This window comes from Rattus norvegicus, chromosome 17 (assembly GCF_021556685.1).
Source record: "Rattus norvegicus strain SHRSP/BbbUtx chromosome 17, alternate assembly SHRSP_T2T, whole genome shotgun sequence".
Lineage (NCBI taxonomy): Eukaryota > Metazoa > Chordata > Mammalia > Rodentia > Muridae > Rattus > Rattus norvegicus.
Genome location: NC_141550.1, coordinates 57,558,086 through 57,574,653, shown reverse-complemented (window position 1 = coordinate 57,574,653; position 16,568 = coordinate 57,558,086). Strand labels below are relative to the sequence as shown.

The window sequence follows — 16,568 nt, the reverse complement described above, 5'->3', positions numbered from 1 at the left end:
GAACTGGTGAGTAAATGGCGTCGTTGTTTGCATCGCTCAAACCAATAGAAACTTGCAAGAGGCGGGCTCCAAAGAATCCTACCCAATCCTAGGTCGTCTAAGAGGCATCCGGGAAAGAGGTAGGGGAGGGGAAAAGAACCGAGGGGAGGGGAGAAGGGGCAGGGGGGCCAGAGTGGGGGAAAGCGATGTTTGCCCGTCAGTCGAGTCCGGAGTGAGGAGCTCGGGCGCTGGAGCGGAGGGAGAGTCTCCAGCCGCAGCTTGGTGCCGCGACGGCCACTGCCTGGACTTCTTCCCGGAGGGGGCCGGAGAAGGTCGGCTGCCGTGTTCCTCCGGAGGACAGTGAGACCGGGGCCCGGACCTCCGTCCGAGAGGGATTTTTTGTCGCCCCCTCCCCCCGCGAGGGAGCCGGAGCGGCCGCCAAACAAAGGTACCAGTCGCCGCCACGGGAGGAGGAGGAGCCGGAGTCCCGGTCGCCGGCGGACCCGCCGCTCCTTCGCTATCTCTCCCTTGGGCCTGCTGGTGTTGGGGGGTTGGGGGAGGCAGATCAGTGGGCTCTGGCCGTAGGGCTCAGACCTCGTCTGCGCCCGAGGTAGGAGCATTCTTTTCTACCGGGTAAGCTCCGGGCCCGGCCGCGCACCGGGGCAAATGGCAACGGGGGCTGAGTCGGCGTTCGCAGCGGGGCCTCGGCCTCCCGGGACCCCCGCCCCCCGCGGCGCGGAGCCGGAGCCGCCCTTCCCGGGCCGCACCGTGGGCCCGGCGGCCTGGCCCGCGGGAGCTGGATGTCCTCGGTGCCGGGTCCCGGCTCCCACTTGTGGGCCTTCGCTCGGGCGGGACGCGGGCGGGCGCTGTGGGGCCGAGCCTCCGCAGCCCGAGGGCCCGCCGGTTCACTGAGGGCTCAGTCCCGGGGCTCCGGGCATCGCGGTTCCGTAGGTTTGGACAGTTGCAGCCGCGCTTCAGGCCGCGCCGGACCCTGGGCTTGTTGTGAGTTTTCTTCTGACAGAAATGGCGTCATCGTGGAGGACGGGGAAAAGTCCGTGGAGTCGCGACAATGGGGCGGCAGGCGGTGGGGGCGGTAGGGGCGATGGGATGGCGCGTGCCTGCTCCGGGCTCCTGGCCCCACTCGGTGCCGCCCCCGCCACTACGGCCCGGGGCGGGGGGGGGGTGCTGGGGTGCCATTGGTGCTGACCGGGTGTCTTTGTTTCCCCTTCAGGTGCAGGTGAAGCGGGTGTCGCCGTGGGGATCGCGGCCCCAGAGTCACCATGAAGGTAAGGCGTCACTCAGCCAGTTTGAGTGGCTTTCGAATTCAGGAAGTGTAGGGGCTGTGGCAGGCCTGTGAGTTTTGCAGAGGCAGGTGTGTGGAGTGGCTCAGTGTGGAGCTTTCCCTGGAGACAGAGGGTCATCTGGAGCGAACATCCACAGGCTGTGTTGCGAAGTTGTGGAGTCAGTTAAGAGATAGCAGGTTTCCCAAATAGAACAGCGCCTTTTGCGTGGAACCGAAAGAACAACTGCACGAATTAAATAAAGCATCTTAAATCGTAAAACAGAAAGCTGGTCTAGTAACCTGAATTTCGAAACAGTAGTGGGTCTGTCTGTTACAACGATGAAAGAAAATTTCATTTGATTGTGTGACCAGGACCGTGAATTTTAAGCAGAAAGCCAAATATTTTGAAGATGTTTCAAGTACTTCGGTGCTCTTTACTTTTAGAGAGCTGATTTGGCCTGTTGTACCTTGTATTTCTAGGTAGTTTGGGTTGTTTATGGGTCATTTTTCTATAGGTTGATGTTCTGGATCTTGGAGTTGACTCATGATCTTTTAAGATATGTTGTGTGTAATGGTCAGGTTCTACTGAAGTAAACATGTTGACCACAGAATAGTTTCTAAGAAATGTAAGTGTCTAAGAAGTAGTCTGTATATTGGTGGGATAAATCATAGCTATTTTAGTTTTTCTTTTTATCATACTGGTATGAAAAGCTTTAGGTATCTGGAAAATATCTAGATTTAGCTGGTGGACCTTTGATACTAGAATATTTTTTCTTTAAAATCTATTACAAATTCAGATATACCTGAAAAACATGTGTGTGCTTATAGAATTGAAATGTTAGAATGTAAATGGCATCTACTTTTGACAGTTCTTTCGGGATTTTTTTTTTTTTTAATTTTTTACACTTGTCTCCATCGAGGATTGCTTTTGTAGGACTGCATCCAGGTACAGTTTTAAAAGCTTCTGTTTGTAGAATACAAATGCTGTTGCCACTTAAGTATTTGCCTTAAGTAGTAGACCTTTTTAAAGGTCCCCCCCCCCCCCCTTTTTGAGTTTGGGGCTCTGTAGAGGCTTGGTTTTTATTTTCTAAGTTCCTGTCTTTCACATGAATGAAAATGTAGCCAATGTTATATGAGAAGGTGAAACATTTTTGTTTGTCACAGATATACAACCTGTGTGAAACAGTGAAAAGTGAGTGTATTAGGAAAAAGTGTTTTTAGGAAAAGCATGTATCTGTCTTGTTGGGTATACCTGGAGAAAAGTTTTAAGTTGACTGATACATGTATAATCCACAATACATTCAGAAGCTGAATAAATGTTATGATCCCTTCCTATTGTGGTATCTGGCACATCTTGGATTCTCAGTAAATGTTTGTTTGAAAGGGATGTACTAAATTGAAGATGTTGATTTGTTTTTTGTTTTTCTTAATTTTTATTTTCTGTGTAAATTTGCATTTTCTTCTTTAAAGAGAAAGGAAGGAAGGGAGGTCGGTCGGTTGGTCAGGTGTGAGGGTGCATGACTGTTAATCCCAGCAGTGGAGGGAGGATCAGTAGTTCAAGGACAGCCTGGGTTGTTATACAGTGAGTTAGAGGCTATCCTGGCCTACATATTGAGTTGAAAGGCAGCCAAGTCTTCAGGAAACTCTGTCTCCAACAAGGAATCAAAATAACAATGAAAAGAAAGTATACTGGAAATTTTAGCCTTAAAAGTTTCATGGCTTTAAACAAATGCCATTTTTTATGTGTGTCTGTTACTACATTTAATATTAAGGAACTTTATACTAGTAATGTTTAAAAAAGTTGTTAAACTTTCAACTTTATAAAGATACTTTATAATTTTAGCTTATGAAGTTTGAGAGACTCTATTATTACTAATCACAAGTACTAAAATATTGCTCCTGAGGGCTGGAGAGATAGCTTAGTGGTTAAGAGCCTATGCTCTTTGTAGATAGATGTTGGGTTCTAGGACCTTTAACTCCAGCTTCAAGAGATCTAACCCCCTTCTCACCTCCACATCGTTGCAACATTTATTTACATAGTGACACACACATAACTAAAAATAATAAACATAAATGTTAAAGAAGTCTCCACTAAGTGTGGTGGCACACACCTTTAATTTCAGCACTCAGGAGGTAGAGGCTGCCGATCTTAGTGGGTTTGAGGCCAAATAGGCTACATAGTAAGACTATCAAAGAAACAAAATAAAATGAGGGAAAGCCATTTGGGGTTGAGTATATCAGGTCCAATTTGTGTGTGAGAAACAGTTTTAGGTAGCTTGTGTCCATGTGCATGTGTGAATGACATTTGAGCTACAGAGTGATTTTATGTTGTTTGTTGAGTCTTACCAAACAAACTCTACTTTCAAGCAAGCTTTTAAATTTGAATTATTTGTCTTAACTACTAATGTTACTAAGAATTTTATTGTGGCAGTATATTGAAGTAATGTGTTTTTTTTTTTTTTTTTGTCTTAAAGTCATTACACGTAGAAAGTCTAAATGTAGAAAAGCAGTTTTCCTATTGTACATCCTTTGAAATCCAATTTGCACAGAGCGTGGTCATGACGAGTATTGTCTGTGAGAACTGTGTCTTGCCACATAAAAGCAGCCTGTCTGCTTTAGGACTGGCGCTGCTGTGGTGGGCACTGCTCTTGGGTAGAGGTCACTGGTATGTTGTTTTTTTATTTTTTGACAAAATATTAACATTTATTTATTTGTATGTGTATACACACTTGAATGAGGTCAGAGGACAACTTATGGAAGTCTCTTTCCACCAAACGGGTCCTCAGGATTGGACTCAGGCCATAAGACCCTATAGCAAGGGCCTTTACCTGCTGACCATCTCAATAATCCTCATGTTTTTCATACTTCTTTTTGGCTAGTAAAACATTTTAGCATCAATGGTGATACATTAGCAGATAGTCTATGGAAGTTCATAAATTCTTTTTACAGTTAACTATGTCAGATTGATTCCTATTTTTCTTTCTTAACTCAATCTGTTTCTGCTTTTTATACTGTGCATGTTATGGACCGACATTTTTACTATATTGAGTAAGTTGTGGAGTGAATTGGCCAGGTGGCTTAGACATTAGAATGTTTAGGGAATGAGGGATTTAGGTGCTGTACTTGAGACTGGGCTTCTTCATGTGTGTTACTGTCTCTCAGTGAGTACTGGCCTGGACCACGTAAACACACTGATGGCTTATAAGTGCTCACTTTTTAGTTCTGGGTATTCATGGATACAATTTCTCTTCCTCTTTTCCCTTTCTTTGCTTCCTTTTCTGCCTTGGCATTTTTTTTTTTCTTTTAAATAAATCATTTAAGAACTACTTTGGTGTGCCAGGCAATGTGATGGAGTAGCATCAACAATTTGACTTGCTCTCAATGTAGTAGAAGACAGAAAACTAAAGCACTTTTCTAGAGTATTTGTTCCACCATATGACTATTACAGGATGTGCTGTGAAAGGACAGCTAAGTGAAAGAGACACGGGAAGTTTTCTGGTGTGGCTGATATCTGCTGAATGTTAAAGATTTTGCCAGCCAATGAAAGGGAAAAGTATTTCAGATACAAGGAAACAGACACTGGATGGAAAGGAACAACATCTGGAAACTAAAGTTGGTTGGGTGTGTTACTAGGTCTGTTGTCTTACCTACTTGTAGACTTTGGCAGGCAAATTCAGTTAGGCCTAGGTTACAGGGTAATTTCAAGGCTGACACCTCAAAATTTAAAAAAAGTATGTGTCAGGTGAGACTAGAAGAGCAGTGATAGAAGATGAGGGAGTGAACACCCCCCCCCCCCCCCCCCCCGCAGCTAATGAAATTGAAACCAGGTCTCATACATGTAAAGCTAGGACTTTACCACAGAGTCATAATTCTAGTCTGAAATACTCTTCAATGCAATGTGAGAGGTCTTGAGACAAGGCTCAGTTCATAAAATGCTTGTGTAAGCATGAGGGATCCTAGTTCCCAAGTAAAAAATCTGAATGTGGTGGTATTCACCTGTAATCTCAGCACTAGAGAGGGAGGGAGAGAAATACCTGGGGTGTGTTGATTTGCCAGTCCAGTCAAATCATATTGGTGTATTCCAGGTTAAAAAAAAAAAAGACTGTATTTGAAAATACAGGGTGGAGAGAAGCTGGCAAGATGGCAAAGAAGGCAAATGCACTTGCTGCCAAGCCTGACAACCCGAGTGTGATCCCAGGAACCCTTCTCACTTTCCTCTCCCAACCACACACAGAATCATACTCACTTTCCTCTCCCAACCACACACAAAATCAGTAAGTGTATTTTTTTTAATGTAGAGAGCTGGAAGGCATCTGACTACAACCTTTGGCCTGAGTACATGTGCACCCATACACATGCACACATGAAAAAGTACACATGGGGTTGGGGATTTAGCTCAGTGGTAGAGCGCTTGCCTAGGAAGCGCAAGGCCCTGGGTTCGATCCTCAGCTCCGAAAAAACCAAAAAAAAAAAAAAAAAAAAGAAAAAGAAAAAGTACACATGTACGAGCTATGTGAAACTTTAAAAATTAATTTAAAGAAAATTAGAATGCATGTGTATACATACTCATGTGCCAACATGATCACTGGAAGTCAGAAGACAACTAGGTGTAGTTGGTTCTCTCTTTTTTCTACTATGTGGGTTCTAGGAACTAAATTACGAACACCAGCCTTGGTACTTTCATTTTTCTGTCTCATTTGGCTTTCATAAATGGCTAAATACATGGGACTGCCCAACCTTGAAATTTTCAGTCTCCAAAACAAAGTTTACTGTTTTATATACTTATAAGTCTTATAACTATACATCAGCCGTCCTTGTGGGTTTTTTTTTTTTAAAGTAAAGGAAAATGGATTAATATAGCCAAGAAGTCTTCTAAGGGTCTTAACAAAAGCGTAAGGTGATAGTTATACATTTTCAGATGGGAAAAGCAGTTGATGGGAGGAGAACAAACTGGTGAAATGAGAGTGGAAGTGGACGGATCACATAAGCTGTCAGGTGGTTCTGTGAAGAGGGAGGGAATGGAGAGGTCTTAGTTTTGAAGATGGATGTGATTGGATTAGAACTGTTGACTGTGAAGTGGGTGTCCTTGTTGCTGTTAACGTGAATAGCTCCTGAGACGCCTGCCCTACACTTAACGCTCTTTGTTTTGTATGGTCAGTATGTGGAGCTTCTCAGATAGGGTGTAACCAAGAAGGTATTCCCAGCTCCTAGCCTGCCCTTACAGTGAGCAAGAGTATTGACCTCAACAGTCTATCAGCTGTTTTTTTGTTTTTTTTTTTTTAATTTTAAAAAGTGAGATACAATTCACAAAGTATAAATTTACCTTTTAGCATTTAAAAATATTTTTAGGGGTTGGGGATTTAGCTCAGTGGTAGAGCGCTTGCCTAGGAAGCGCAAGGCCCTGGGTTCGGTCCCCAGCTCCGAAAAAAAGAACCAAAAAAAAAAATATATATATATATATTTTTATTTAAAAATTTGTAACATGTATTCTGTGTGTGCATACATGCACATGTGTTCCATGGTGCATATCCTCAGATGTAACTATGTATTTACTTGAACATAAATATGTATATGTTAATTTTTATTGCATTTTAGATTTATTTATTTTTGCGTGTGGGCATGCACACTCTAGCTTGCATGTTGGAAGTCAGAAGACAACCTGTGGGAGGGAGTCTGATCTTTCTTTCCATCATGTAGAGTTCCAAAGATCACATTCACAGTTAGGAGCAAGTGCTTTTACCTGTGGAGGCATCAAGATGGCCCAGTAAACATTTTTCATTCTGTTCACTCTTAGGAATGGACCTTTTCAGTTACAGGGAGTGTGGCTTGTGATAACCTATAGAGTACTGAATATTTTTCTTCAGGTCTTTATGTTGTGACAAGTGGCTGTCAAGATCCTGGACACTTAAAAGATGTACTCAACATTTACTGAATTTATTGCATGTTGGTTTCTATTCTGTTTTAGGATGTATCAGTGAATCAAACAGATAGAAATTCCTGGATCTGTGGATTCCACGTGTTAAGGTTATGTGTGTTAACAAAAAGGAGTAAATACGATGTTACTTATTTTTTAAACATTTATTTATTTATTTATTATGTATACATCATACAGCTTTCTGCCTGCATGTATGCAACTACAGGCCAGAAGAGGGCACCAGACCTGATTATAGGTGGTTGTGAGCCACCATGTGGTTGCTGGGAATTGAACTCAGGACCTCTGGAAGAGCAGACAGTGCTCTTAACCTCTGAGCCATCTCTCCAGCCCACGATGTTACTTATTTTAAGGGACAGATAGCGTGGGAATAAGGAAGGGGCTGGACCGGATAGGTTGGTATGGGTATAAGAGTTTGGTATTATTGAGAAGAAATTTGGGCAGGTGCTGAGCACTCCCTCATATTGCCATGTGGCTGGCCAGGCCTCAAAGCTCTAGAGGCCACGGTAGCTGGTGTTAAACAAGGGAGGAAGACAGTGGGAACAGGCAGAGCAGAGCTGACCCTCTTTGAACCTGGGGAATGGGGAGCACTGCAGGTCTTATAGAAAAGTGGTGCAGTCTCACTGCAGAGCAATGGAGTTTGTGTTTTAAAGGGTCACTGCTGCTGTGTTGAGATGTACGAGAAGGGGAGGATAGGTGACATCAGAGATGAAAGTATTTTACTAAAGGACGGTAGTCCTTTCAGATGATGGTGGCTGTTTAGTATTTTCGAAGTAAACGTTATAGTCTGTGCTGGCAAAAAGTCTCATGTTCTGTGAATTGGGGCTTGAAACAAAGTACAGACACGCCAAACCTAGTGACATTTTAGTTAGGGTTAAAAATTTTTAAATTTGTGCTGAATTTTCATGGCACCTTTAATTGCTGTTTTTTTCCTCTCCTCATTCACTTCTGAGCATCTCAATATGTTGATAGTGTAATAATAGGCAGCTACAGGTTGTCATTTGTCTACTATTGCTGCTGTTGTCTTTATTACTATTGGTATTTTATTTTTGAGGTAGGGTCTCATGTAACTCAGGTTGGCTTTTAGTTTGCTATAGCTGAGGCAGGCCTGGAAATCCTTATTCCTAATTCTCTTGCCTCCATCTCCCCATCATGTGTACCACCTCACCCAGCTGTGCTGTATTAACTATGCAATACTGGGTTATGAACTATGGGCTTAGCAATGATAGGCAAGCACTTTACCAATTGACCTACTTTTAGTGATCAAAAATTATATAAAATTGAAGTTTGTGAAAGAACTATTTGTTCTTGCTCAACTTAATGCTCTCTTGGAACTTGGCCCTAACTTTCAGTCAGTCTTACATTTAAAGACCAGGGTCTTTAGACATACCTTGTTGACAAGTTTGGTTCAAGGAGACACCCATGGAATACATCTTGTACATGAAGTGATTGTAGTTACACACTTTCATAAAAGACATGTCCTTTTTTACCTCTTAGCATTTTTCCTTTTATTTTTATTAATTTATTTTTGAATCAGGGTTTTAACTATAGATATATAGCCTTGGCTGGTGTAGAGCTTACTTTGTAGACCTGGCGGGCCTTGAACTCACAGAATTTGCCTAACTACCTCCCAAGTGCTGAGATTAAAGGTGGTATACCACCATGACACCAGTTTTCTTTTTTTTCTTTTTTTTTTTAATTTTTAAGTTTATGTGTATGCCTGAGGCAGGGGCAGGAGGATCTCTGGGTGTTTGAGGTCAGCCTATTCTACAAAATGAGATCCAGGATAGCCAGATGGTTAGAGTAAAACCCTGTCTCAAAAACAAAAGGTGTGTGTGTGTGTGTGTGTGTGTGTGTGTGTGTGAGAGAGAGAGAGAGAGAGAGAGAGAGAGAGAGAGAGAATGAGAATGTGTGTTTGCTTGCATGTATGTACCACATGTATGTAATGCCTGAAGAGGCCCATGTATGTGTTAAGAGTTGGAGTCGCAGGTGGTTGGGAGTTGCCATGTGGGTGCTGGGAACTGAACCTAGCTCTTTCCTGCAAGAGCAGCAAGTGCTCTATAACCACTGAACCCCATCTCTAGCTCTTGGGGATTTTCTTGCTCATGGCAACTTACTTTGTGAGGATGATGATCAAATGCAGACACACTAGTATGTCTGAGGCATGCTTTCAGATGCCACTTTACTGCTGTTTGTTATGGTGACAGCCTGTTTTTGGGGAGGAGGTAGGGTTTCAAGACAATTTCTCTATGTAGTCATGGCTGTCCTGGAACTTGCTCTGTAGCCCATACTGTCCTTGAACTCTACATCCCTAGTGTTGCCTAGCTAGTGGCCTTTCATCTAATCAGGTCTAGTGGCATGGTCCCAACTTTCATTGACATACCCATTTTTATAGTAGTGACCCAGTTCTACAGTAAAAAGCAATAGTTTTTAAAGACAGGTCCTCATATAACCTAGGCTGGTCAAAGAGTAGATACATATGTAGCTAAGAATGACCTTGAGTTCTGATTTCCCTGCTGTTCTGCCTAAGCGCTGGGATTAGAGTTATGTGCTACTTCACCTGGTGACAACAAATTTCTGAAGAGGACACATATTCTTTCTGATATCACAGGACAGAATAGTGACTCTCTGGCCAGTTGTAAGTCCATTAGAAGTATATGATAGGATTCTAGTGTTCTATGAAAGAAAGATGGCATCTACATTTGAACAATGGAAATCATAATCACATCCATTCATTTTTGTTGTTGTTGGTGCGTGAGTGCATGGGTGTGTGCTTGCCCCCTCTTCCTTCCTTCCTTCCTTCCTTCCTTCCTTCCTTCCTTCCTTCCTTCCTTCCTTCTTTCTCCAGTGGCAGGGTACAGTCTTATGTAGCTCTGGCTGGCCTGGAAGATGATATGTAGACCAGGCTGACCTTAACTCCTAGAGCTACCTGTCTCCTCACAAGTGCTGGATTAAAGGTGATGCTGTGCCACCTCCATTCTTTAATAGTTAATAGGTGAATGACTGTAGAATGTGGAAGGTGTAGATTTTGGTAAAGTACAGAGTGCTGTTATAATCAATTTGAAATTTTTATTACCTAAGTGGAAAGTATTAATTTCATCCTGTACCTTGAATGAGACAAAGGAAAATATTAATGAAAATAGATCAATACTTTTTGATTTAGTCTCCTTTAAACCTGAATTAAGCATAAACTTGAGTTAGCTTTTATTCCTAGCTGATTGACAAACTTTCGTTAAAAGATTTTCCTCAAAATGAGAGAATGTTACCTCTTAAATGATTAAGCAGTATAGTCTGCTTGATGTTAGTAATTGTTATATTTAACTTAAAGAGTTACTAAATTAATTTCTTCTTAAGTGAAAATGACTTTTCTCTTTTAAGTGGAAATGATATACCATTTCCTATGAAAATAATATGCTATAAGAAATCTGATCATTTTCATTACTAAACTGGAGATAGCATTCAAATTTGGGGGAAGTAGGGTGAAGAGTTTATGCAAGCTAATAAACAGTCTACTAGAATGTAAAAACCAGATAAGTAAAATGAAAATAAGAAAACGCTGGTTTGCATAGACCAAGAAACCTTGTTTTATGAGCTTTGTCTGCTGTGTTGAGAATTATATTTTCTAATAGGTGTGATGAAAGCAAAAGATGTAATGAAAGATGCAAAAGGGGAAGTATACACAGTAATACTTGTACTATGTGTGGTTGAAGACAGTTGCTGTGAGTTTGAGCTAAAGTTCGCTTGGGCTTTGGTAAGACCATGTCTTGTCCCCATAATGAGAAAATACCAACCGATGTTTTTCCTCACTTACTTAACGCTAGGAATAGTCCTAGCAGTCTTTAATCATGGCTTTTGCTTAGTCTTAGAAAATGCAAGCATGAGTGGGCTTTTAGGAGTCTGTAAACCTCTCCTTTACCTCAGAGTTATACAGAATTTCATAGTCATGTCTTTTCCAGAGGAGAGTAGCCATAGCTTTCATAAGGTTCATGCTGGAACCTCCATGACAGTTAGGCGTAGCTGTGTCTCTCAGTTGATCTGCTCCTTTTTTCAGAAGATTGTGCATTCTTCTCACCATCAAAGATGCATACAACCAAATGCCAGTACTCAATTCTAGTTGTATTTTGTTCAGATCATTACCAGTCACAAATGTTTGTATCCCATTGTTTCTAAAAGAGCATTTATATAAAAAACACACATAGCTTAATGTATGTATGTATGTATGTATGTATGTATGTATGTAGGTAGGTAGGTATGTATGTGTATATATATGAGAGAGAGAGAGAGAGTGAGTGAGTGTGTGTGTGTGTGTGTGTGTGTGTGTGTGTGTAGGGTGCCTGCAAAGGCCAGAAGTTAGTGTTGGACTTCTTGGAGCTAGAGTTAAGAGGTGACTGTGAGTTTCCCAACATGTCCTGATAATGAGTGCTGGGAACTGAACTGCAGCCTTTTTGCAAGAGAAATGGACCATTTCTCCAGCCTATGTTTATTCTTGGAATCCCCAAAATATATTGTATACAAGTTAAATTTAATTAAAATTAATCTTAGATTTTATGAGAATATTTTATAAAGTTATTAAAAATTTTATATATAGGAATATTTTGCATGCATGCATGTTGTGTGCCATATATATGTCTCTTACTGGCCCTCAGAGGCCAGAGAGGCTGTTGAATCTCTTAGAACAGAGTTACAGATGGTTGTGGGTCACTATGTCAGTGCTAGGACTTGAACCTGGATCCTTCAGAGGAGCAGTGCTTTTAACTGCTGAATCATCTTTTTAGCCCCCATGAAATAATTTTAAATCACTGGAAATTTTCAAGTATGATTTTGAAGCATTCCTGCTGCCTACAAGTTAATGTATATTTAATCTCACACTTGGTACAGTCATTCATTTGCCCTAATGAGCTTATAACAGAATACTGCCTATGATTACATGTTGATTCAGGATACAGTTGGAGAGATCAATATGAAACAAGACATTACCTTGGGTGATGTGATATTTATCCAGGTTAACTCTAATGTTAGTTTGGGAACTTTGGCAATGTAAGTCTAGGGTATGTTTTTATTTTATGTTATGAGTGTTTTGTCTGCATGCATATCTTTTTATCAAGTGTGTGGCTAGTACCCATAGAGGCCAGAAGGGGGTATGGTACAGTTGTGAGCTGCCATACAGGTGCTCAGAATTGAGCCCAAGCCCTCTGTAAGAACAACAGTGCTTCTAACCACTGAGCAATCTTTCTAGCACTGTTATTTTGTTTTTAATTTTTTAAAAAAAGATTTATGTATTTATTTTATGTATATGAGTACACTGTTGCTGTCTTCAGACACACCAGAAGAGGGCATCAGATCCTATTACAGATGATTGTGAGCCACCATGTGTTGCTGGGAAATGAACTCAGGACCTTTAGAAGAACAGATAGTGTTCTTAACTGCTGAGCCATCTCTCCAGCCCTTAAAAAACCTTTTTAGTTGAAAAAATGTTGTGTGTGAGTTTGTATGTTAATGTATGTTCTGTAAATGCGTACCACTGTACATAGGGAAGTCAGAGGACAACTTCAGCTGTTCTATCTTGTTGAAGAAGGGCCTTTTTTGTTTCTACTTAGTCGGTCATTACCTCCCATCCTGCCACAGGAGTACTGGAATTAAAAATGCACTTCCACATCCACTTGTTAAATGGTTATGGGAATCACCTCAAGTTTCTAGGCTTGACTGGCTAATACTTTTACTTGATGGGCCATCTCCCTGGCCTAGGTCTGTTACTTGTATCCAAAAGTTGATAGTCTTTTTTTTTTTTCTCTTGTAGAATGAGTATTGTAGGGGTCAAACCAAAGATCTTGTACTCTGTATGCAAGTACTCTACCACTGAGCTATATCTCTAGACCCAGGTTTGATAACATTTGACTTCAGAACTCAATTACTTAGCCAGAACCTAGTCATTGATGAATTCTTAATATATTTAACTTCATTAGAAAGAACACTTTGGGCTGTTGGCTATACTCTAGCTACTACCCAGCTCCCTGCTTTCCTTCAATGTATACAGTATGTTTTTCTTTTGAAAAAAGCAAAGCATAAAAGAGAAAATGTGGTCACTCAGTGACAGAAATGAACATATGAAACCATTGAACCTTTCAGCAAAAGACACATAGAGAAAAGATCTAGTTACACTGATAAGTTAAGATGTGTCTTTAAAAAATGCCCAGTAAGTGGTGTTTCTTAATAATTAAAGGTATATAGCTAAGATACAAGAGGTCTTTCTGTCCTTTATTGGTTGCTGGAGTTTACCTACAGTTTTTTTTTTAGATCAAGGTAAAATTTTAATTTCATACTTCTTGCAAAATGGGGCTAAAAATCACTCCTGAACAAAGTTGTGAATGTACTAATGAAAAGTTAACTGAAAATACTTTACAGAATTCTTGGTGAGGTGCTGAGAGACCAGTACACACGATGGCTGTGCTAGCCTGCTAGATCATGAACCTTATTATAAGCTCTACAGTGAGGAGTTACTAGGATTTTTTGGGATTGAATTGTAACTTGTGTTTACCATGTTATATATGCCGCTTCTGAAAAAGCAGGTATCCATATGTGAAATTAGTTATAATCCTCATCCTGAGGGCTTGTCGGGGTGACTAAATTTAATAACAATGTTTATAGGCTCTTAATAAATTGTAGCAACTATTACTAGTTTCAAAATATTGGTAATTACATCTTTACTTATTTATCTGTGTGTGTACATATGCTATGCTATTTGTGTGGAGATCTGAGGACAAGTTATGGTATTTGGTTCTCTCCTACCACTGTGTGGGTCCCAGTGATCAAATTCAGGTCCTCAGGGATGGTGACAAATGCCTTTATCAGCTGAGTTCTGGAGAAGAATATTCAAGTTTTTCGGAATTTAAATTCAGTTTCAGGTTTATTTAGTAACTCTAGTTTTGTTGTTATTGTTGACCGAAATTCATTTTGATGGCAATTTTATGGTTAAAAGTTAAAACCGTGTTTGTGGTTTTATGCTTTAAATTCTGAAAGACAGTAAAAGCCAGATTTCTTTATTCTGAGAACTTTGTTCTAATCTCTTTTCCCCACCATGAACCGGGTTTTCCTAGGCTGTCCTAGAACTGTGTGGTCTAAGTTAGGAGAAAAGGGACACATATTTACCAAAAAGGGGAATAGTTTCTAGTCTCAACAAACTGTCTTATTTAGTTTATTTTAGTGTATGTGTTCCATCTTCTGTCTGTCTGGAGGTAAGTGTATGGAGGTCAACTTTTTGGGTCTCTTCCTTCTCCTTCACTGTGTGAATTCTAGGGATTGAGCTTGGTGGCAAGTACCTTTACTGGGTAAGCCAGCCCAGTGGCCCTCTTTTCTCCTGTTGTTTTGAGACAAGGTCTCATAGGACTCAGGTATCCCTCAAACTCTTTTGTAGCCAAGGATGATGACTTACCTTCCATGTGCCTGGATTATAGTATGCATTAATATGATGAGTACCCTTATACATATCTTTGTCATTTTTTTTGATGGCTTCAGCAAGGTTTTATTTGCATTTAATATGCCATTTTCTCTTTTACCAAATAACACAAAGGGTACTACTATGAAGACTTGACTTCTTTGTTATTTGATTTGAATTTCTAGTGCTACTAGGAGGTAAATAGTCCTCTAGGACCTATGTGTAGAGTCTTAACAGCCCTGTGAAGTGATTACTAATTGTGTCTAATTGTAAGGGATGCTCCTAAGGTAAGATAAGCCTTGAGTGTTAGCAGAGGAGGCTTTTTTTCGCTGAATGGCTACTTTTCAAGAAGCTCAGGTTGAGCCCAGTATGGTTATAAGTGTATTAGCACTTGAGAAGTTGAGACAGGAAGATTTCAAATTTATAGCCAGACACTTGTCTCCTAAAAAAGTTGGGTGCACCTGTGAGTATTGCTCAGTTGTAGGGAGCTTGCCTTTGGTTGGATCTCCAGTAAGTATAAAACAAACAAAAGCTCTGATTATGTTTGGGATCTTTAAAGATTTATTTTTTTAAATGTGCATTAGTGTTTTGCTGTGTGTGTATGACTGTATGTATGTATGTATGTATATGTATGTATGAATGAATGATGAATATATGGAGGATGTTGGATCTCCAGGAACTGGAGGGTCAGACAGTTGAGAGATATCATGTAGGTGCTGGGAATTGAACCTAGGCCCTCTAGAAGAGCAGTCAGTGGCCATGTCTCCAGCCCATTCTTGGGGTGCTTAATGTAGTATTCTTGAAAAGTTAATTTTAGGATAGACCATAGACAGTGACTTCAGCAGATAGGTGCTTAAGTCCAGGGAATACAGCTTAAAAGGATTCCTTAATACTATGGTTCTGTAATGTTTTAAATGGCACATTGTTCTTTGAAAGTTCTGTAGTCATTGGTTATTTCTTAAAACATCCTTCTGAGGCAGGTTAGTAGCATTTTCTCTTTTTATGGTTGAAGAAACATGCAAGGATGCTGAGCGATGTGCCACAGGCACACATGATACTGATCGCAGAGCTTCACTCCAGTCAGTATGCTGAGCCCTGCTGTCTGATTATTATAAGTCATGAAGTCGCTGCCATTTTTTGGTCTTTCAGTAGCTTTGTGGAATAGTGAATGTAGTTGAAAACTCTTTGCTTAATTTATTGGAAACAAATTTGAATCTAGAATTTATTTACGTAGTATAGTAAGCATTCGTAAATAAACCTACTCTGTTCTCTTAAAAATTAGAAGTCATTTGAATATATTAAAATGAACTGCAGTGATTTTAATTCTAGGAAAACTTCGTAGCTTCAAAGTTGGTTTCTTAAAGAGAAGAAAACAAGGCTTTAAAGAGTTTGAAGAACAAGAGAGATGGCTTAGTGGTTAAGAACCTTTTCTTGGTTTTCCAGACGACCTGAGTTTGGTTTCTTTAACTTCAGCTCTGAGAGCCTTTGAAGCCCTTTTCTGGTCTCTGGAGGCATGCATACATTCACAACACATAAACATAAATTAATAATTAAAGAATAGTTTTCTTTGTGTATGTATATGTTTGTGTGTAGGCAGGTTTTCATGGACATGTGCTCAAATGGGTGTGAATGTACATGTAAGCTAGGGAGTGGGAGAAATGGGCATAAGTAAAAGCTGGAAATACTTTAGAAGACACATGTATTATTCTTTTTTTCTTTTTTCTTTTTTCTTTTTTTCGGAGCTGGGGACCGAGACACATGTATTATTACTTAGTATGTTTTATATTCCATTTAAGTGCAGATCATGAAGTATCAAGATGTAAATATATCCCATTTTTAAGGGGGCAAGGAAAGTTGAAAAGTTTAGAAAATGTTCTATTAAATTTTCATAAATTAAGTTTTTGTGCTAGGAAAAGAAAACACTTGCAAATTAAAACAACCAA

At 40.4% G+C, this 16,568-nt stretch overlaps 1 protein-coding gene across 10 annotated transcripts in view; it reads left to right on the top strand.

The window, feature by feature from the left end:
- Positions 1-187: 187 nt before the first annotated feature.
- The window catches only part of Arid4b (AT-rich interaction domain 4B), a 124,638-nt gene continuing 108,257 nt past the window's right edge, over positions 188-16,568 (top strand). For 8 of the 10 annotated variants that reach the window (XR_015641006.1, XR_015641005.1, XR_015641003.1 and 5 more), the window contains exons 1-2: positions 188-427; positions 1,211-1,265. Coding sequence is in view for 6 of the 10 variants with exons in the window: in XM_087591605.1 (XP_087447731.1) it covers positions 1,260-1,265 (6 nt within the window). In the remaining 4 variants the exon portion in view is untranslated. 10 annotated transcript variants of the gene reach the window in all.